Consider the following 20,286-nt stretch of genomic DNA (forward strand, 5'->3'; position numbering starts at 1 on the left):
CGCTCTTGAAGCCACTTTCAAAGAAGCCCCTGGGGCTACTTTTGCGGAAGTGAATCCCCAAAGATCTTACAGGGGCAGGATGAATTTTTCTCCCACACTTTTCCATTCCCTCCCAAGCGAGCTCTGGCCCCCCCTTCCCACAGATCATCTCCATGCCAATTCCTCTCTCCCCCGCCTGTCATCTGGTTCTCCACTTTCTGCATTTCCAACAGAGCGTTCTCCGTCTGGGTCGCGTTTTGGGCATCCTGTGCGCTGCTTCCGCCCCAGAGGTGCAGCACTGAGAGGGAGATCTAGGGTGGGAAGGGGCCTGCCGGGCCACGGGATCCCTGGCACAGGAGCTGTCCAGCTGCTGATTGGGACTGCACTTCCCAGCACAAGAGGGGGCTAAGTTTTCTTTGTGTTGTCACTCAGCAGTCCTGTCAAAGGAAGTTAGCTTGAAGGATGGAGACTGGCCCAGTGACCAATCGGGTTCAAGACCAACACAGGGTATCAGGTTCTGGAGAGTATCAAGTTCCGCTCTGCATAGACCAGGGGTGGGCAAACTGGCTCTCCAGATGTCCGTGGACTACAATTCCCATGAGCCCCTGCCAGCACATGCTGGCAGGGGCTCATGGAAACTGTAGTCCATGGACATCTGGAGAGCTACAGTTTGCCCACCCTGGCATAGATTCTCAAAAGCTGTCACCCGCAGAAGGATGTTGGTCTGCAAGGGCAGCCGTTCTGCTTCAGCCCAGTCCAGCCGCCCTCTGAAGGAGGACTTGAAACCCGACTCTGCCGCTTACTGGAAAGCCTGCTATAAAAATGTGCAAATACCCCTTTCTATATTAGAACTGGTACCAATTTTCTCTGAGGGAATGTGTTCTGCAGTTTGCTCTTGGATATTCTCCGCCCACCCACAGGCAGGCGGCATGTGCTTCACACGGAGATGTCCAATTTACAGGGAGCTCCTTAGCAAGATGACCTTTGGTGGTGCCACTTTTGACTTGCCGTCTCAAAGTACCTGAGGGCAGCCTGCCAAATGGTCCCTTGAAATGCCCCAGAGCCTCAAAAATCCGGCTTTCCTGAACATTTTCTGACTCCCAATATGGAAGATGAGGGTTCCCTCTTGGGTTCCAATCTACCCAGACCCAGAAAACGCATTCCGAGTTGGATCTGGCTAAGGGTCCATCCAGCCCAACTGCCCGTGTCAGAACCCAGATGTCATCAGGAGGCCCCCCAGTGGGGCCAGAAGCCCTCCCACTGTTGCCCCCCAGCACCCAGGAGACAGAACATCACGGCCTTTAGGATGCTTAGGGCTGATCCTGCACTGAGCAGGGGGTTGGCCTAGATGGCCTGTATGGCCCCTTCCCACTCTAGGATTCTGTGGCCTCAGCCAGAGCGTTCCACCTGCCCCCATGGACCTCTGCTCCCTGTGCTAATCCAGCCCCCTGGAGATGTGCCTGAGACTTTCCCCATTCCTTCTAGCAAACAGAAGGCTGGCTGAAAGAGCAGGGGAGCCCTTGAGCCTTGAGGCTGCCGGCATTCCACTCGGCCATTCGTTCTCGGCTCTGGGCCTGGCCTCTCTCAGACCAGCTGCAGGGGAAAGGTGGCCCTGGGGCTCCCAGCAGGACTCCTGTGTGGTCTAAAAAAAGGGTCACGGGCATCACGTTTTTGTTCTTTGTTTGCACACACTGTATCTTACTACACACGCGATGCCGGCAGCCTCCCAGAGAGGCAGACATGTGGGGAAGGTGTGACGCCGCAGCCAACAGGCGGGGGGTGGGGGGTGGGGGGGTGGGAGCTGGGCTCAGCAGAGCGGGACGTGATGAGATGGGAGCTGTGCTAGGTAACAAAACATACATTTATTTCCCTCTTCTGTCCCAGCTTCCACAGGAGCTGCTCAGCACTGCTCGGTCCTTTTGACCCCCGCGGGTCACTCTTTGGCCAGAGGCAGGTCCAAGGGCTCCTTCTTTTTGCAGGGGTTGTCTGCCTCCCCACGCTGCCCGGGGGCTGGCAGAGGCTCTAAACCCAGGGGAGAAGACTCATTGGCCTCCATGGACTGTTCCACCAGGGTCAGCTTTGGCCCCGCGTGGCCCTTTTCCTTCCTGGTGGCGTGCAGCAGCCTCTGAAGCATCTTAAAGAAGGATGTCACCGTGCGGTTGGAAAGGAGAGGGACCGGCAGCTTGCCTAGGGGTAGGGGGCCAGGCAGGGGTTTGGGCGGTGGCTTGTGTGTGCTCTCAGTCTCTTCTGGGCACAGGGGTGTCGTGCCCGTCTCGGGCACGAGCTCAGTCGCCAGTAGGCCGAAGGGCTCGGATCCTCCCTCGGGCCCGGGTGTGAGTGAAATGTGGTGTTTGGGTGGGCAGGCAGGCTTGGGTTCACTTGTGGGTTCCAGTTCGGGGATCAGTGGCTGTGTGGCATTGGGGACTTCCTTGGGCTTTGATGGGGGTTCTGTTGGACATGGGGGCTCAATCTCGCCCTCAAGAGGCGTGGACGGCTGGCTTACCACCTCAGTCTCGGCCTGTGCAGGGGCTTGGGATGCCAAGGTTGTGGTTTCCTCTGGCTCGACTTGTGCGGGAACTGCGAGTTCCAAGGTTGTGCTTTCCTCTGTCTCTGCCTGTGCGGGGACTTCGGGTTTTAAAGCTGTGCTTTCCTCCGGTTCGGCTTGCGTGGAGAATTCGGCTTGCAAGGCTGTGCTTTCCTCTGTCTCTGCCTGTGTGGGGACTTTGGGTTTTAAGGTTGTGCTTTCCTCCGCTTCGGCCAGGGTGGAGACTTCCGGTTCCAAGGTTGTGATTTTCTCCGGTTCGGCCTCGGTGGAGACTTCCGGTTCCAAGGTTGTGATTTCCTCCAGTGCGGCCTGGGTGGAGACTTCAGGTTCCAATTTCGTGCTTTCCTCGGGTTCGGCTTCGGTGGAGACTTCAGGTTCTAATTTTGTGCTTTCCTCCGGTTTGGCCTGGATGGAGACTTCCGGTTCCAATTTTGTGCTTTCCTCCGGTTCGGCCTGTGTGGGGACTTTGGGTTTTAAGGTTGTGCTTTCCTCCGGTTCGGCCAGGGTGGAGATTTCAGGTTCTAATTTTGTGCTTTCCTCAGGTTCGGCCTCGGTGGAGACTTCCGGTTCCAATTTTGTGCTTTCCTCCGGTTTGGCCTGGGTGGAGACTTCCGGTTCCAATTTTGTGCTTTCCTCCGGTTCGGCCTCGGTGGAGACTTCCGGTTCCAATTTTGTGCTTTCCTCCGGTTCGGCCTGGGTGGAGACTTCCGGTTCCAATTTTGTGCTTTCCTCCGGTTCGGCCTGGGTAGAGACTTCAGGTTCCAAGGTTGTGCTTTCCTCCGGTTCGGCCTGGGTGGAGACTTCCGGTTCCAAGGTCATGCTTTCCTCCGGTTCGGCCTGGGTGGAGACTTCTGGTTCCAAGGTTGTGCTTTCCTCTGGTTCGGCCTGGGTGGAGACTTCTGGTTCCAGTTTTGGGCTTTCCTCCGGTTTGGCCTGGGTGGAGACTTCCGGTTCCAAGGTTGTGCTTTCCTCTGGTTCGGCCTGGGTGGAAACTTCAGGTTCCAAGGTTGTACTTTCTTCCGGCTCGGCCTGGGTGGAGACTTCCGGTTCCAAGGTTGTGCTTTCCTCCAGTTCGGTTGTGCTTTCCTCCGGTTCGGCCTTGGTGGGGACTTCAGGTTCCAAGGTTGTGCTTTCCTCCGGTTCGGTTGTGCTTTCCTCCGGTTCGGCCTGCGTGGAGACTTCCGGTTCCAAGGTTGTGCTTTCCTCCGGTTCGGTTGTGCTTTCCTCCGGTTCGGCCTGGGTGGAGACTTCAGGTTCCAAGGTTGTGCTTTCCTCCGGTTCGGTTGTGCTTTCTTCCGGTTCGGCCAGGGTGGAGATTTCAGGTTCCAAGGTTGTGCTTTCCTCCGGCTCGGCCTGCGTGGAGACTTCGGTTTCCAAGGTTGTGCTTTCCTCTGTCTCACCCTGCGTGGGGACTTTGGTATTGGAAATGGTGCTTCCCTCCATCTGGGTAGGGGCTTCCATTTCAGGGGTGGTGCTTTCCTCTGTCTGGGTGGCACCTTGCACCATGGGACTGATTGTGGTGGTAATCTTTGTGTGAAACTGTAACCAGGAAATTGGATGAGGCGTTGTCTGGGTTGTTGTCGGATATAATGTTGTTAAGCCTGGTTTATGATTTGGTCGAGGCCTCGGTGAAGGTATAAGCTCATGTGTAGGATTTGGCAAGGGTCCCGTCCACTGCTTTATCCAGTCGTAGAAGTACTGTATAGAGGTGTAGACCCCAGGCTTCTGTGGCTGGCCACAGCCCCGGCCCCAGCTCGTGAGTCCAATAACCCAAAATGGCTGAGAGTTCTCTTCCCTGCACATTAAGGGCCCGCCACTGTCTCCCTGCAGACAGAAGACAGGCAGAAGAAGGGTGAAGCCTCGTTGGGGAAGCAAAATGGGCCAACTTGGGGCATTTGTCTTCTTAAAGAGGGTGGAGACGAGGGGCAGGGGCAGATTCGGGAGCCAAATCACTAAACTCTGAATTAAGTCATCTTTCAATTTAGGTGGTTGGGGCTCGTGAATTTATGCTCCACCATTCCAGGAATCCTTTTTATTTTCCTCCCTTTGGAAGGCAGGGGAACCACAGGGAAATGGCTATAGGTTATTTAAACCCTCCCCTGAAGCCCAAGCCAAGCATGGAGAGAGAAGCCGCTCAGCAGAACCAGTTGTTTGTCAGGCTGTGTGGGGAGGGCCCATTTGAACCCCCCAAGCCATGCGGGGGGTGGGGAATTTTTCAAAACAGTCCTCCCTGCAGAGTCCAAGCCTATTCTGTGTAGGTCATTCTCTCAGTGGGAATCACTGTGTAATGTGTTATGGAGGCATTTAAAGGGATCTAGGCCCTTTTAAATGCTTCGGAAGTGAAAACTTTAGCACTCCTGAACCTTTATGTTGATATTAGCATCAGGATTCGGGTGATTTGGATTACAATGAATAGGTTCACGTTGATTCAGCCCAAACCCGAAATAGGCCATGGGGGTTTTTTGTGCCTGCCCCTAGTGGAGATAACATGTCATTGGAGGAGAGGAAAGGGCGTGGGACCAGTGTTCTGTGGGAAAACAGGAAACATGGCACCACGGTCAACCACACCATGGTACAACTAGCCAACCACTACTCTCTGGCCTTGGAAGGAGGGGCTCGGTGGAACTGCCCCTTGCAGCCCGTCCTTCGCAGGAAGCCTCACCCCCTCCGGCTGTCTCCTGCGGCAACCTCCTCGACCTATCCCAACTCCTCTGTTTCTATTTGTGTCCTAGATAGGATGGCGTAGCTGCATACTCATGCATATGGTGGGTAGAATTTGTAATGCAGGAAGGACTGTCAATTCAAGGGGGAGGGAGAGCAGAAGGATATGGCGGGGAGGGGGGGGCACAAACCTAAAGGCTTCAAAGGCCAGCCAAGAAGCAGAGATTCTCAATGGTGGCGACCAAGAGGGTGGGACCCCCATTCTGTGGCCACATCAGGAGAGGGAGGGACGGGCAGCCTAGCAGGACTTTGGGTGGGGATGTTATTGTGGAGGTTGGGCATCCCCTTCCATCTCTTCCAAGGGCCAATGATCACCACTTAGAGGGGCGCAAGCATCGTTGCCCATTCCTGAGTGAGCTAGAAAGGAAACGTTATGGTCTGTGAGGGGGCGAGGTTGAAACCACCTATTGGATTTGGCGTCTCAACAGAGCCAGCCCTGCGCCCCCTCCCTAAGCTAATGGACTCTGGGGCATTTTACTTGGATTTGCCCCCAGAACACATCAGCAGATCAAAGGCCTGATGGTTCAAGTGGTCTCTTTTGTGGGGACGTAGCTACAGAATACCCCCAGCCCATCGTGGGACATGGCTCTTTTCCACAGGTGACAGGGGGGGTGGGAGGGAAGCACACAAATGCTTACCACAGTGAGTTCCACCCAAGTATGTCCGACTCTGAGGTCGAACCACTAGACCAAGAGTCCAGTTTGGTACCTCCGACCCAACACATCTTGTTCTTCCTTTTGGCACCAGGAAGGTGTTGAGCATCTTCCAATGGCCTACGGAACAGAGAAGCTGTAGAAGGCCGTTTGGGGGAGACTCAAGCCCATTTTTATTGCCAGAAGAGAGGAAATCAGGAGGACATTCTTAACTCTCTTTTCCTTGGGCAAGTGCATCTTTGTGCAGGTGGATTGGGATGCTCAGAAGGTTTGAAGGACAAAGTTTGAGCCCAGGGAAACCATTAAGGCCAGCCGAGCTTTCTTCAAGGGAAGTGGAATGGGAATGACCAGTCCATACGTAGAAGCAGAGGGGGAGAAGTAAATTCACATACAGCATCATGACGGTGTTTGACAGATGCAAGGGCCAAACAGGAATAGCAAGCTCGGTCTATACGACTGTCTATTATTCGGGCTCAGTTCCATGGGACGTTATGGGGAAGGAAATATGTCAAGATTGGAGATTGATGGGCAGATGGACCTTCACTTGTGGAATGCCGAGAGTAATGACCGGAGGCCCCGCCAGATCCTCTCAGGAAGGGGGGCATCTTTGCAGCAGCATCTCCTTTGAAGTGGGGCCATTGGTTGGGTGGAGCTCTGTCCCCAGACCAGGGAAATATATGCCAATCCACCACTCCAAAGGACATTGCATTCTGCTGTTTATTACACTGCATTGCATTCTGCTATTCTAAGCTATTGTTCCAAATAAGAAATAAAATAAAGAAGACATATTGCCCTTCCGGGGGATTGTTGAGAATGCAGCTGTGAGGGCTGAATGAGGTTAGCATACAGAGTGGAACCCCCCCCTCCCCCCAGGCCAATTGACACAAATCTGACATCAAGAATCACAAGGCTGAGGAAGCCACAGGAAAACATCTCAGACTCTCTGAGCACTCAGTGGAGGACCTCAAAGTAGCTGTTCTAGTGCAAAGGAACAGACTGGAAAGGGAAATTGCTGAGTTGCAAGTTATTATAACACTCAAATCAATGGAATCACCAGGACTTAACAGGGATAATGGTGTCTTATCTCACTACATCTGACTATCAATCTCCACTCTTGACATATTTCTTCCCTTCACTCTGTTTCCCCTGGAATTTAACCCAAACAAATAACCTTATAAACTAAATTTGTTATTCCTGTTTGGCCCTTGTATCTGCCAAACATCTTCATGATGCTGTATGCTAATTTACTTCTCCCCCTCTACTTTCACATATGAATTGGCCGTTCCCACTGTATCTGAGGAAGTGTGTGTGTGCCCACGAACGATCCCTTAATAAAGCTCAGTTGGTCTTAAAGGTGTTTGATTGGGCTCAAGCTGTGTTCTGCTGCTTCAGACCCACACAGCTGCCCATCTGGATCTATCCGGAATGTTTGCACTATGAACTTTAGAACTTTAGAGTTTATAATTTGGCAAGTTAATTAAATTCTTGCCATAAATACTGTCAGGGTTTGGTTTTTATAAAGGGAGGTCACAAATCCCAATGGGGTGGAATGTGGTCAGATTTTGGAAGCCAGCTTGGTGTATTGGTTAAGTGGTGAGCCAGGTTTGATTCCCCATTTCTCCGCCATATGCAGGCAGTTGGGTGGCCTTGAAGTGGTCACAGTCCTCTTAAAGCTGTTCTCACAGAGCAGCTCTCTCAGAGCTCTCTCAGCCCTACACTACCTCACAGGTGTCTGTTTTGGGGAGAGGAAGGGAAGACGATTGTAGCTGCTTTGAGACTCCTTCCTTCTTCAGTTTTTCCAACCTACCACTGAACCCCAGGTATACCTTTGTCCTCAGGTCTTCTCACAAGGTGAGACTGCAGCCCCACAAGTACACTAGAGTGAGTTCTCCCCCTGAAGCCCTCCTTTACCTGGCAGGTGTCAACGCCTCCTTCCTCGTAGCCGGCACACAGGTTATGCTCTTGGATGGTCCCGTTGTACCAGCTGCTGCTGTTGCACGTCTGTATGGAAAAGCGGTTGACCCTCGACTCCTGCAGGACATCTGACGGACTGGTGACTGTGGGGGAAAGAAGGCATGGATCCCCTTGGACACTGCGTCCCTCCCCCCACCCCACCCCCGGGGCCGGGCTGTGGAAGGAATTTAGCCACAGCCATCGTCCTGCATGGTCTGTCCATGGGCATCTCCAGGACGAAGTCAGTGAGGGGCACCCCCCCACCCCGGGAGTGAGGGCATGACCCATGTCTAGAGGGCTCTGAAGGGTCCTGAGGCAGGGGGTGGCAGGAGCCCAGCGAGGAAGCAGGACCACGCGGCCATAGGCTGGATCAGGCCCTGCGTCCATCCTGAGGATCCCGGGCTGAGGTCTTTCCCGAAACCTCCTGCCTTTTCCTTTCCAGTGGGCCTGCCGGGAGCTGACCCTGGGGTGCCCGGCGTGCCAAGCAGGAGCTCTGCCCATGAGCCCCAGCAGCGTTTACCCAATTCTGGCATTTCTGTTCTCTTCTGGCTCCTCAGTTCCTAAGGGAGCCATGAAAAGAAGAGAAAGATCCCCTCGTGGGCGTCCAGGAAGGACCCAGGGGCGTTTCTGCCGTATCTTGGGATCGGCAGAGCGTGGATGAGACACTGGGCAGGCAGCCCACCCTTCATCGTGCCCCTTCTCTCCCCCCCCCACCCCCCGCCTTAATCCTCGGGGCCTGGGCTGGGACGGGGCCGGTCTGTTTCTCACTGTACTCTTTGGTGATGGCCCAGCCGCTGATGTAGCAGTCCATCAAGTCGGGCAGCGCCACGAGGTCGTTGGGCAGGCAGGCCGGCTGGATGTATCTGCTGCACTTGACGGGCTGGTCCAGCTCCAGGAGGGCGATGTCGTTGGCCGCGGGGCCCGGCTGGTAGAGCTCGTGCAGCACCACTTGCTTGACGAAGCGCACGTGGACTTCGGGGCCCAGGTCCGAGAGGTTCGAGGCCCCCACCACGGCCCGCCAGTGCGGGAGATTCCTGCGGAGAGGAGGGGCACGGCGTGGGCCAGGGGGCAGGCGGCAAGAGCGCCCGTTAGCCAACAGGCTCTGCGTGGTCCTGGAGGGGGCTCGGGAACCGTTCAAAGGGGGTCACGCATTCCAGGATCTGGAGCCTCCCCAGAGCCCCCGGGGGAGTGTGGAGGGACACACAGAAGGGACCCCAAGATAGAATCATAGAGTTGGAAGGGATCTCCTGGGTCATCTAGTCCAGCCCCCTGCACTATGCAGGACACCCACAACCCTCTCGCTCATCCACTGTCACCTGCCACCCCCTTGAGCCTTCCCAGAATCAGCCTCTCCATCAGATGGCTCTCCAAAAAATCTCCAAAGATGGAGAACCCTCCACCACCCGAGGAAGCCTGTTCCGCTGTTTCTTCGGTTGCCTCCTAAAGCTTGCAAGCGAGGGGGCCAGACGCTTCTCCCTGGGGAGGCTGCTCCAAAGCCGAGGGGCTGCCACTGAAAAGGCCATCTCTCATGAACCCCAGCCCAAGCCCTGTAGGGCCCAAAGGGCACCACCAGCACCTTGACATGGACTTGGGCTCAGGGCAGCTGCTGGAATGGCTGCAGTACCGGGACATTGCATCCTCCCAGTAAGTGGCCCTGACCAACAGTCTAGCCACAGTCTATACTATATCTACTCCAGCTGCAGCTTCAGAACACTCTTCCAGGGTAGCCCCAAGGAGAGTACATTGCAGTAGTCTAAGTGTAACTGAGGCATGGATCACGGTAGCTAGATTTAACAAACCCAGGAATGGGGGCATCTAACACCCAAAAGCACTGCACCAAGCCACTGCAGCCACCCGCTGTGCCCCCGGCTTCTGAAGCAGAGGCCATCCCACCCAAGGCAGGAGACCCCTCCTCAACGGCCAGGTCTGCTGTTCCCCCAGCCCAGAGAGCCTCACTGGTCAGATTCCTCCGTGCCCCAGGTGCCAGGGTGGCATGGGAGGCGCTCCTTGCCAGCGTCTGCCCTCACCTTTTATTTCTGAAGCAGTGAGCTGCACTGAGAACCCAGTGGGCAGCAATGAGGGAGCCTCCGCAGGTGTGCTTGTGCCCCGTCTGCGTGGGCAGCTGCAGACTGACGACCCAGGGCCAGGCGCCTGGAGGGGCATTGGCCCCGCCCTCGACCAGCGTGTCCCCGTCATGCTTGGCCACCGAGGGACGTCTTCCACAAATGCTGGAAAGGAACGGGACAGAGGTCAAGCTCCTGCCGCCAGTGGTCTCTGCCACACCTGTGCCCTGGAGAGGGCTCCTCTTGGGGCTGCGTTTTGTGTCGCGCTGCTGCCAGGCCCTGTTCGGCTGAGGCACTTCTCCAAGACCGCCCCTCCTTCTTCCCACTCATCTACATCCATCAGCAGATCCATCAAATGTGGGCCTGGATCCATAATGGGGCAGGAGCCCTCCCTCTACTCACGGCCTCCCCTGTGCCTCTGCAGACACCCCCCACCGATTTCCGCCAGCCCACGTGGGGATTTGTGGCTCCCCACCGTGCCCCTTGCTCCACCGGCCGCCTGTCCCCCCCCCCTCTGCAGCCGCTGCTGCCCGCGTGGCCAGAGGCCTCCTTCGGCGCCACGCTGGGCTTGCCACTTACTCGCAGCTATTAACAATGGCATGGCTGGGCCAGCAACGGCTCAGGACCAGAAGTAGGAGGAGCAGCCATCTCATCCTCCTCGTGACGCCAGACGCTGCTCCCACCACATCCTTCCAGGGCTGTTGACATCACAAAATGGAAGTGTCCCTGCCCTTCCAATCGGCCGGCGAGCAGTGTGACATCACTCGGAATCCGCCGTCCGCATCACGTTCCTTTCTCCCCCGGAAGGCGCAACGCAGGATCTAGGCCAGCTGCCAAAGCAAGCCTGTGCCGTTGACTTGTTCCTTCCTGGGTGTTCTCTTCCTGGGCTCTGGGCTTTGGAGACCTTCTCTGCTTGGTCTCTGGCATCCTCCTTCTCTGTGGGGAAATGCAGGGCACGGCCGTCCCCTCGCTTGTGAGAACCTCCTTTTGTGACACCTAGTATCTGAGTGCACAGTACACTCAGAACCTTTCTGCCGTCAAGGTGGCTACGATTTAAAATGCTCAACACAGGATCAGCCCTAAGCATCCTAAAGCACCCAAGAAAAGTGTGTCTCCAGCCTTTGCTTGAAGACTGCCAGTGAGGGGGAGCTCACCACTTCCTTAGGCAGCCTATTCCACTGCTGCACTATTCCACTATAAAACCTTTAATGTAAACCCCCCCCAAGAGACATTAAAAACAAACTTAAAACAGAGTTTAAATATGCGCAAAGACATAAAAGCAGCAATTAAAACGTTGGTCAGGAAGGAGGGATGCCTAAGCTAACGTCAAACAAAACAAAGGCCTTCTCCCTCGGAAGAGAGTTCCAGAGCTCAGATGTCATGAGCGGGAAGGGCCCTTACCCTGCGGACAGAGTTTCCGTATGCAGTGAAGCACCGGACTGCTTAAAGATGTCAGTTCTTTTATGGTGAGGAGAAGCAACTATGTAGCGAGACAGGAGATAAGAGATTCCTGACTAGCTGTTCTAATGATTCTCTGCAGTCGTTCTGTCTGCTGTGGAGGCAAGCAGGGAGGAAGTGGCTCCAGGGAGCAGGAAGTCTCCCACTGAGCCAATCGGGAACTGGAGGAGTTAACTGGAAAATCATCGGGAAGTTCCTGTCCTGCCTATGCAAAATAGACATCTCCTTCGATGCCCCCTGCAGGACACTCTTCGTCTTCTGTTCCATCATGCACATGGCCGGTCTTGCATATACTCTCGTAGCCTCCCCTGTGTGGATTCCCTTCACGGAGCCAGTGGGGGTCATTCCACTTTGCATTGGTTTGGGGGGACTAGCTTCATGGCTGGGCAGAGACCTTGCGTGGCACTGTGGCTCAGCACCCCAAAACCACGCTCAGTGGAACATGATGTTTCAAGAGGAAATGCCATCGCCCCAGACAGCTGCTCTTGGCTGTCGTCAGGGAGGGGCTGCTTGGAGATTTGAGGTCAGGTTTGGCTGAAGAGGGAGGACAGAAACACATGGTTTACTGTTTCTGCAGAGTCCATGACTGCAGAAATTGGAAGTGACAGACAGGTGGATTAACTTATCAGCATGGATCAGGTCACTCAAGAGGGCTGTGCAGGTCTGTTCCCTTTCTGTCCACTAATCCCTGCTGTTACCTGGGGTTTTGGGGTCCTGTTTTAAGTGTGGAGCACATACATTGTCTTGAAGTTCTCACTGCAAGGCTAGCGCTTCTTGCAGTCTGGTGGATAAAGGAGGAGCCAGTCATCTTCTATGAGAGTGTCTGTATTTTCAAAGAAGGGAGGGTCCATGTCTTGATTCTCTGTCTCGGGTGCCCTGCTGGATCAAACCAGGTAAGGTCCATCTGGTCCAGCCTCCTGTCTCACACAATGACCAGCCAGTTCCTCTGCAGGGCCAGCAAGAGGGCAGGGAGGCTGAGGCCTTCCCCTGGTAAGAACATAACAGCCCTGCTGGATGAGGTCCGTGGTCATAGAATCATAGAGTTGGAAGAGAACTCCAGGCTAATCTAGTCCAACCCCTTGCAGAATGCAGGAAACTCACAATTATCTGTCCACCACGGTGAACCTAGTTGCGTGCCCAGATGATCTTCCCCCTCCTGCCTAAGAATCCCTGGCCAGTCAGGCCTGGAAGAAATTCACCTTCTGATCCCAAAGTGGCAACCAGTATTTCCCTGGGCATGCAAGAAAAGGCCACAAGAGCCAAGCTCTGCCCACCCACTCACAACCTGCCCAAGTTCACTGAATCAGCATGTCTGTCTCAGATGGCTCTCTAGCTTCTTCTTAAAAACTTTGAAAGGAGAATTCGCCACCTCCCAAGGTGGTTCCTCTGAGGAGCTGCTCTGTCAGAAATGTCTTCCAGATGTTTAGTCAAAAATTATTTTGAATTAATTTCAACACATTGGTTCTGGTCCGACCCTCTGAGGCAACAGAAAACAAATCTGCTCCATCTTCTTTATGACAGCCCTTCAAGTACTTGAAGATGGTTTCATATCACCTCTTAGTTATCGTCTCTCCAGGCTAAACAGACCAAGCTTTCTCAACCTTTCCTCATATGTCTCGGTCTCCAAACCCCTCACCATTCTCATTGCCTCTTCTGGATGTGTTTGGTCCTTCTAGCCCAGCCTCCTGTCTCACACCGTGGCCAACCAGTTCTTCTGGAAGTCCAACTGCAGGGCAGAGAGGCCGAGGCCTTTATAAGAAAATCAGAAGAACCAGTGAGGGTCTCTCTAGTGTTGTGAGTGTCCTGCATAGTGCAGGAGGTTGGACTAGATGACCCAGGGATCCCTTCCAACTCTATGATTCTAGGATTTTAGTCCAGTCTCCCCTCTCACCCAGGGGCCAGCCAGTTCCAACAGCAAGGCCTTCCCCAGATGATGCCTCCTGGCTCTGTGATTCAGGGGTGGACTGCCTTGGCCTTTCAACTCCACAGAAGGAAGGTCCTCCAAACCCTTAATCATCTTGACTGCTCTCCTCTATACTTTTTTCTTGCTCTTTTTGAGATATGGGGACCAGAACCATACAGAGTATTCCAAATGAAGTGTCCCCATAAATCTATACAGGGATAATACTAAATTGTCTGCTTGATTCTCAGCCCCTTTCCTAATGATCCCTGGCCTGGAGTGTCCTGTTTTCGTGGCTGACACTTCCTCTGAGCTATCCACTCTGCCCCCCTGGCTTTGTCCTGGGGTGTGTCTCTTGATGCGTACCAACCTTGAAGGCCATTGGCCACCCAGTCGCCGCTTCCCCCATGCTGTGGAGGTCCTCTTGGAGCTCTTCAAACTCAGCTTTCATTTTAACCATCCTAATTTTGTGTCCCCTCCAAATTTGGCCGCTACGCTACTCAGCCCCAGTTCTTGATCATTTATGAATAAATAAATGGTGGACCCCACTGCTGGCTTCCACGCATGGTGGGAACTGTCCATAGATTCCCACTCTGGTTTCTGTACATTACAAAATTTGATCCAGAAACGTAACATATGTAGAACTGGGACTATGTGGCCTGTTTATCTGAGAATCCTTATCCCAGTTCGACAGGGGGTGAAAAGTTACAACCACAAACAGGGAAGCAGAGAATCTAATAAAGAATCCAGACACGTTTCTTAACCATGACAGAAGAGACTATTACTAAGCAAAGGGAATGAACGGATGCAAAGAAAAGTTCCATGGACGCGTGAGACAGGAGGAGCCCAAAGGTTCTCTGAGGGGAAACCAGAGTTGGACAGTCTGTGTTGCAAGATGCCCCAGAGATGCCCCAGAAATGCCAGATGATGGTGAGACTCAAAGCAGCATCTGCTGCTCTGGTAGATCTTCCGTTGTTCCTCCGGTGGGTTTCAATGCAGACTGGCTCTCTCTTGGGGTCCTCTGGAGCAGGGCCAGTGTTATCCCCTCTTTTGGATGCCACCATGCCGCATAACGGAGACAGGTCGCAGTCTATTCCTGGTTCTGCCCCTGGAGCGGTGGTTGGGAGGGCTTTGGCCTCCTGGAAACCATACTTGACCACCCTGCGGTCCAGTTCTGGAACTGCTGAGAGCCGGTTTGCGGCTTGGCTTGGAACGGCGGCCGAGGCTGGGGTTTCGTATGAGGCCTGGGATGCCGGGACCAGGGTTTGAGCTGAGGCCTAGAAAACCACGGCTTCCCACTGCTCCCAGAAGCTGCCGGCCGCCAAGTCGGCAGCCGTGAGGGCGGTGGGGACACGGGCACGTAATTCGGCCGATTCCAGCTCAGATTGGGTTTGGGCCCAGGCCTGAACCAGCCGGTGGGCCTCGTCACAGATACGGGCTTGGCCCAAGCCGCGGTCCAGCTTTGCAGCTGCGGAGTGCTGGGCTTGGGCTGCAGCTGCCCCTCCTGAGTGACCTTCTGGATCCAGGAGGAGAAGCGTTGCGTGGAGATGAAGACGGTGGGCATCCTGGCCTCCGTGCAGCCGCTCCCCCAGCTGTTGACTCCGACAACCCAGAAGCGTTCTGACCGCCCCTCCCGGCACATGAGGGGGCTGCCGCCGTCCCCCTGGAGCAAGAAGAGAGAAGATGGTGGGGTGAGGAGGAGGCAGGGCTGCTGGGCTTCACCCACAGGCAAGGGTCTTTGGGCTCTGTCTTCTGCTTCCAGACCCCGGAGCTTTTGGGCTGGACAAGGCAGGGAGCTTTGGTGTGGGACACTGTGACCTCATGTCCAGTCTCCTAGCAGGAAGTGATGTCAGGATGCTTTTTCTAGAGCTAGAGGCAGTGTCATTTTTGGTGACACATCCTGGCCTGTCGGCTGCCTCAGCAATCGTGTTTTCACCACCACTCCCAGAAAACAGGAAGCTCCTTGATGTCTGGCCAGAGCACTGTCATCTACCCGCCCACCTGGTGCCGTGGGTAAGAGCAGCAGACTCTGCAGAACGGGCTTTGATTGGCTGATTGATTAGATGTATAGCCTGCCCCTCCCAGAATGGCTCATGGCAGGTCCCCTCTAAACCCCCACTCCTCCCCCCCCCCCACAGGCAGCCTGCTGGGTGACCCTGTCTCAGTTCTCTCGGGGCTCTCTCAGCCTCGCCTGTCTTACAGAGGGTCTGCTGTGGAGGGAGGGAGGGAGGGAAATGTGTTTGTCAGCCCCCTCTCTTGAGACTTCTGTGGGTAGGGAAAAGGGGGGGGTTAAAAACCGGCTGCTCCCCTTGTCTCTCTTCCGCCTTGGCTGGACGGCCTGGAGCTCTGGGTCAGCCACCTCCCAGGGCCCGCCCACCTACCTGGCAGTTCTCCTTGCCTCCCTTCTCGGGCGTGGCACACAGGTTGTTGTCTTTTACCCGCTTGTAATACCAGCGGCTGCTGTTGCAAACCGCCACGTCCAGCAGGGTTACTTTGACCTCTTGCAGGGTTTCGGGCTTCTTGAGGTGCTCTACAAGCAGAAGGCAGAGGAAACAACAAGGCTGCGTCCTCTTGGCCAGCACAGAATTGCTCCCAAGGAGGGCGATGGAGCTTCAGACAGCCTGGCCCTAAAGTCAGTGGGTGAACAAGCAACTCTGCACAGACTCAGAAGCTCTCTGTCCAGGGGTTAAGTCCCGGCAACCCAAATGGAGGCTGGGGTATTAGCCGCTGATTTTATAACCGAGCACCTTCCCTGGCGCCCTCCCAGTGGTTTAGAGAAAGTAGGCGGGGACAGGCAGGTCTTTTACCCAGCAAGGTTTCTGATTGGCCACTGGCAGGTGGATGGGCTGTGCAGATTGGTTGCTGTGGTTGTTGTTTTAACATGTTCCTTTGGCAGCAGCGGCCACCACAGCACCAGGAACAGCTGGTGGGTGCTGGAGGAGAACGTGGATGCTGGAAGCGAAGCTACGGCAGCCGTTGTGTGCCTAGCCCCACCTCCTGCAGCAGCCATTTTGTGACTGGGGCCACAACGCTGTGTCAGAACTGCAAGGTGCCCACAAGCTCCAAACAGCTGGGGATCCCGGCCCTAGACTTCCCCCGACTCCAGCTGAGCAGGGGGCTTGGCTCTGAGTGCGTGGGGTCCCCATGAGCCCCTCATCTCTAGGGTGGGGTCCTCACCCGCTGCCTGTGCTGTGCCCCAGCCACTGAAGTAGCAATGGCTTAGCTCAGGAATGGGCAGGCTGCCCGTGGGGAGGCACGCAGGTTGCACGTAGTTGCTGCAGTTCGCCGCCTGGCCCAGCTCGATCAAGGCGATGTCGTTGAGGTGGCCGATCCGGTTGTAGTCCTTGTGCTCCACCAGCCTCTTGATGGAGAAGACCTGAGCGTCCGGACCCACCTGCGAGAGCTCCGTGACCCCAACCAGCAGTCGCCAATACTCCACTTTTATATACCTGGAGGAGGGGGGAGATACACCAGGTGAGCGCCTGGCCCAGAAATCAGAGACAATGACCTGAAAAGGGCGGGGCATTACTGCTGGGATATGCAACCTCTGCGGTACGCATGATTCGACTGCCTAAAAAGAGTGTCCTGCAGGGGGCATCAGAGGAAAAGTTTAGCATAGTGAAATCAGGAGCTTCCCGATATTTTTCAAATTATCTCCTTAAGTCTCCTGACTGGCTTAAGGGGAGACTTCCTGCTCGTCTAAGTGCACTTACTCCCTGCTTGCCTCCAGGATATCAGACAGAATGGACAGGCGGAACAGTCAGTTAGGTCTCTCTCCTCTTTCAGCACAGAGTTGTTTCTTTTCCCAATAAAACTATTGTTGTTCTTTAAGCAGCCTGGTGCTCTGCCCTTTCTGCCTATTCAAACTCTATCAACAGTTACTGGGTAAATTCTGGGCCTCTTTACAAAGAGAAGGGTATAGAGGAGTCCTGTGGGTCATTTGGGTCATTAAAAATATGTCAGACATTTATCAGATGAAATGACTGTATATAGTCATGTTGACCCACCCACACCTCCCCAAATGGCCAATGAGGGGCCTGGAGGGGGTGAGAAGGGGAGGGGCCTGGATGGGCGTGGCCACAGCTCTGCTTCCCAGCCATATTCTGCACCATCGTGCCACTTCTGGGCTTTCTGAAGAATATTTCTGGGAGCCCAAGGCCCAGGGCTCTCCAGTCCTACTCCAAGGACCAGGTCCGCCTGGTGTTCTGGAACCCCCCTCAGCCCCACACCTGGCTGACCCAGCCCGGCCGTATGGTTTGCCCAGGTGGGTCAGCTTCTGTCCAGCCCGTCCTCCAAGGGTCTCAGCGCAGTGCATGACCCTGCTGCTGTCGTGGTGGGAGGGCTGGCCTGGGAGACCTGGGTCCAAGTCTTCTCTCTGCCCTGGAGGCTCACTGGTTGGCCTTGGGCCAGCCTCACGCTCTCAGCCCGGGTTCAGAAGTGGACCTCCCCCTTGTGCCTCCTCCGGCCCCATGGCTCCACCCAGAAGCCCCAACTCCAGCCCAGGGCTTCGCCCCCGCCCCCCCCCCCCCCACACACACACACGCACAGCCTGGCAGTGACCTTTTCAGCACAAAGCAGTGGGCGGCACTCAGGACCCAGCGCGAGCTGATCAGGGCCCCTCCGCACCAGTGCCGGAAGCCGTCTCCCTCGGGCAGCTGGATGCTGACAAGCCAGGGCCACGTCCCCGGCAGAACACTGGCGCCTGCCTCCGTGCGCACTGGACCGCCGTGGCCGGGAGCCCTCGGGCGCCTTCCGCAAGGCCCCCTGGAAAGAGAAGCGGTTCAGGGCGGAGGAGCCCGGCTGGGGCAGGCCCAAGGCCCATCGTCCAGGCCAACAGCCTGCGCCCACAGCAGCCCCCCAGCTGACCCCCAGCAACAGCATCTCCCCCCCTGCCCCCCCTAGCACTGGGAGCAGAGAGGCCTTCCTGGAGGAGGCCATCATGTGTCCCGCGTGACGAGCAGCAGCGGAGAGGCTTCCCCGCAAGGGACACACGGCACAGCTGCGGGTCAGACCTTCGGATGGCTGAATGCCCGTCCCACCTCTCAAGCCCTCGGGAGGAGCTGCTGGCTCCCAGGAAGTGCTGGGCACGGCTCTCCCAGGCCCCGGGACAGGCGAGGGAAGCGGGAGGGGCTCTAGCCCTGTCCCACCGGGCCCTGCTGCCCATCTCAGGGGAACAAGGGCCCTGCTGCCCGTCAGGGCCGGCCTCCTGTTTTCAGGGGCACCCGCCACAGCCTTCCGGGCGAGTCGCCAACCGAGCAGGAGGTGGGGGAGCTCCCAGGGCTGAGGTGAGGAGAGAAGGCGTCTCCTCTTCCTTTGTGGCTACATCGTGGCGCTGCCTGCGTGGACCTCCCTCTGGGGCCGGCGGAGCAAACAAGCAGAGAGGCCGCGCGTGGCAGAGGAAGGGGCGAGCTCCGGGGTGGGCAGAGGAGAGGGGGCAGGGGCCCAAAGGAGCCTCGGGGTGTGCAGGGACAAGCAGGGACTCCCTGGTGCTGGGGCCACAATGGGCCTGAGGGTGGGGGGGGCAACACGGTGATGGGCTCGCTTTGGCTCACGGGGTGCCAGGAGCCGGCGGAAGCAGTGTGGGCCCTTCCCAGCTTTCCTCCCCCTGGAGGTGGATCCGCCTTACCTGCACCGGTCCTCCTGGGCACAGGTGGGCCAGAAGGCAAAAAGGACCCACAGGAGCCACGTCATCTTCCGTGGGGCAGCAGCTGCCATGTTCTGCCCTCTGTGCCTGTTGTTCATGACGTCACAAACCACATGCTTCCAGGCGTGGGCCAATCGGTTCCTGGCCAGGATGATGTCACACAGGGCAGCCCACAGCTCTCCAGAAATCAGCCAGGGGCTGGGGCCCCCAAGCCTTCCCGGGAGCCCATCAGGAGGGCCTCTGAGCCTGCTGTGCAAAGGGAGCCCAGGACAGAGTCCCAACTCCTGAGCCAGGGCTGTGCAGTCGAGGCTCCTGCTGCGTGGCACTTTCTGCATCCTCCATGGACCTGCCAGGGAACCCTGCCAGGGAGGAGTCAGAGGTGCCCGGGCACCATGCCCCACGCCAAGGCAAAGGGGGGGGGCAGAGATCCAGGTAGTGAAAAACAGGGTATACAAACCAGCTCTCCTTCTTCCTCTCCCCTCACTGACCTTCCTGTTTGTTGCACTAAAGCAAGCAGATCCATTATGCGGGGGTGCCACTGAGTCCTCATTGAACCCCAAAATGCCTGTGTAGGTTTGTGTCTGCCCAGTTGTCAAGGTGACCCCTCTGTGCTTCAGGCACCAGGACGAATGAGGCAAATCTAATATTCTGAAAGGACTTAGAGGGCAGGTCTCTAGAAGAGGGATTTGGACTTCACAATGGAAATGATACACATGCAAAGCAAGAGATCCAGTGCTGGAACAGGGACCCAGTCCTTCAGCCAGGAGCCTTGGTTTGGAAAAGGGTCACAACTGTTCATATGGCAACTTAAGCTGATCCTGTGTTCAGCAGGGGGCTGGAGTCTAGTTCAGCCGTGGAATGGGCTGCCTCAGGAGGTGGGGAGCTTCCCCCTCACTGGCCGTCTTCAAGCAGCGGCTGGACAGATCCTTCTCCTGGATGCTGGAGGCTGATCCTGCGTTGAGCAGGGGGATGGGACTAGATGGCCTGCATGGCCCCTTCCCACTCTAGGATTCTAGGAGTCTAGTTCAGCAGGGGAATGGGCTGTCCTAGGAGGTGGGGAGCTCCCCCTCACTGGCCGTCTCCAAGCAGCAACTGGACATATCCTTCTCCTGGATGCTGGAGGCTGATCCTGCACTGAGCAGGGGGTGGGACTAGATGGCCTTCATGGCCCCTTCCCACTCTAGGATTCTAGGAGTCTAGTTCAGCCGTGGAAGGGGCTGCCTAAGGAGGTGGGGAGCTCCCCCTCACTGGCCGTCTTCAAGCAGGGGCTGGACAGATCCTTCTCCTGGATGCTGGAGGCTGATCCTGCACTGAGCAGGGGGTGGGACTAGATGGCCTGCATGGCCCCTTCCCACTCTAGGTTTCTAGGA

The 20,286-nt window shown here is 56.1% G+C and overlaps 1 protein-coding gene across 1 annotated transcript; it reads right to left on the reverse strand.

Moving 5' to 3' along the window:
* Positions 1–1,817: 1,817 nt before the first annotated feature.
* On the reverse strand, positions 1,818–19,054 carry LOC143838907 (uncharacterized). The gene is made up of 10 exons (XM_077340810.1): positions 18,899–19,054; positions 17,833–18,036; positions 16,450–16,721; positions 15,654–15,802; positions 14,366–14,935; positions 10,494–10,618; positions 9,879–10,079; positions 8,620–8,885; positions 7,810–7,955; positions 1,818–4,348 (listed from the first exon to the last, which is right to left on the reverse strand). Exons 1-10 carry the CDS (start codon positions 19,012–19,014, stop codon positions 1,913–1,915), a joined length of 4,485 nt encoding a protein of 1,494 aa, XP_077196925.1. The 5' UTR covers positions 19,015–19,054; the 3' UTR covers positions 1,818–1,912.
* Positions 19,055–20,286: the final 1,232 nt, after the last annotated feature.

This window comes from Paroedura picta, chromosome 5 (genome assembly GCF_049243985.1).
Source record: "Paroedura picta isolate Pp20150507F chromosome 5, Ppicta_v3.0, whole genome shotgun sequence".
NCBI lineage: Eukaryota > Metazoa > Chordata > Lepidosauria > Squamata > Gekkonidae > Paroedura > Paroedura picta.

Excerpts from the sequence above, each read along its gene's own strand:
- LOC143838907 (XM_077340810.1), bottom strand. The coding sequence starts at position 19,014 with ATGAACAACAGGCACAGAGGGCAGAACATGGCAGCTGCTGCCCCACGG. Across the intron at positions 14,936-15,653 it reads GAGGCAAGGAGAACTGCCAG|GGGGACGGCGGCAGCCCCCT; the intron begins GTAGGTGGGCGG and ends TTCTTGCTCCAG. Across the intron at positions 4,349-7,809 it reads GAGGCGTTGACACCTGCCAG|GGAGACAGTGGCGGGCCCTT; the intron begins GTAAAGGAGGGC and ends TTCTGTCTGCAG.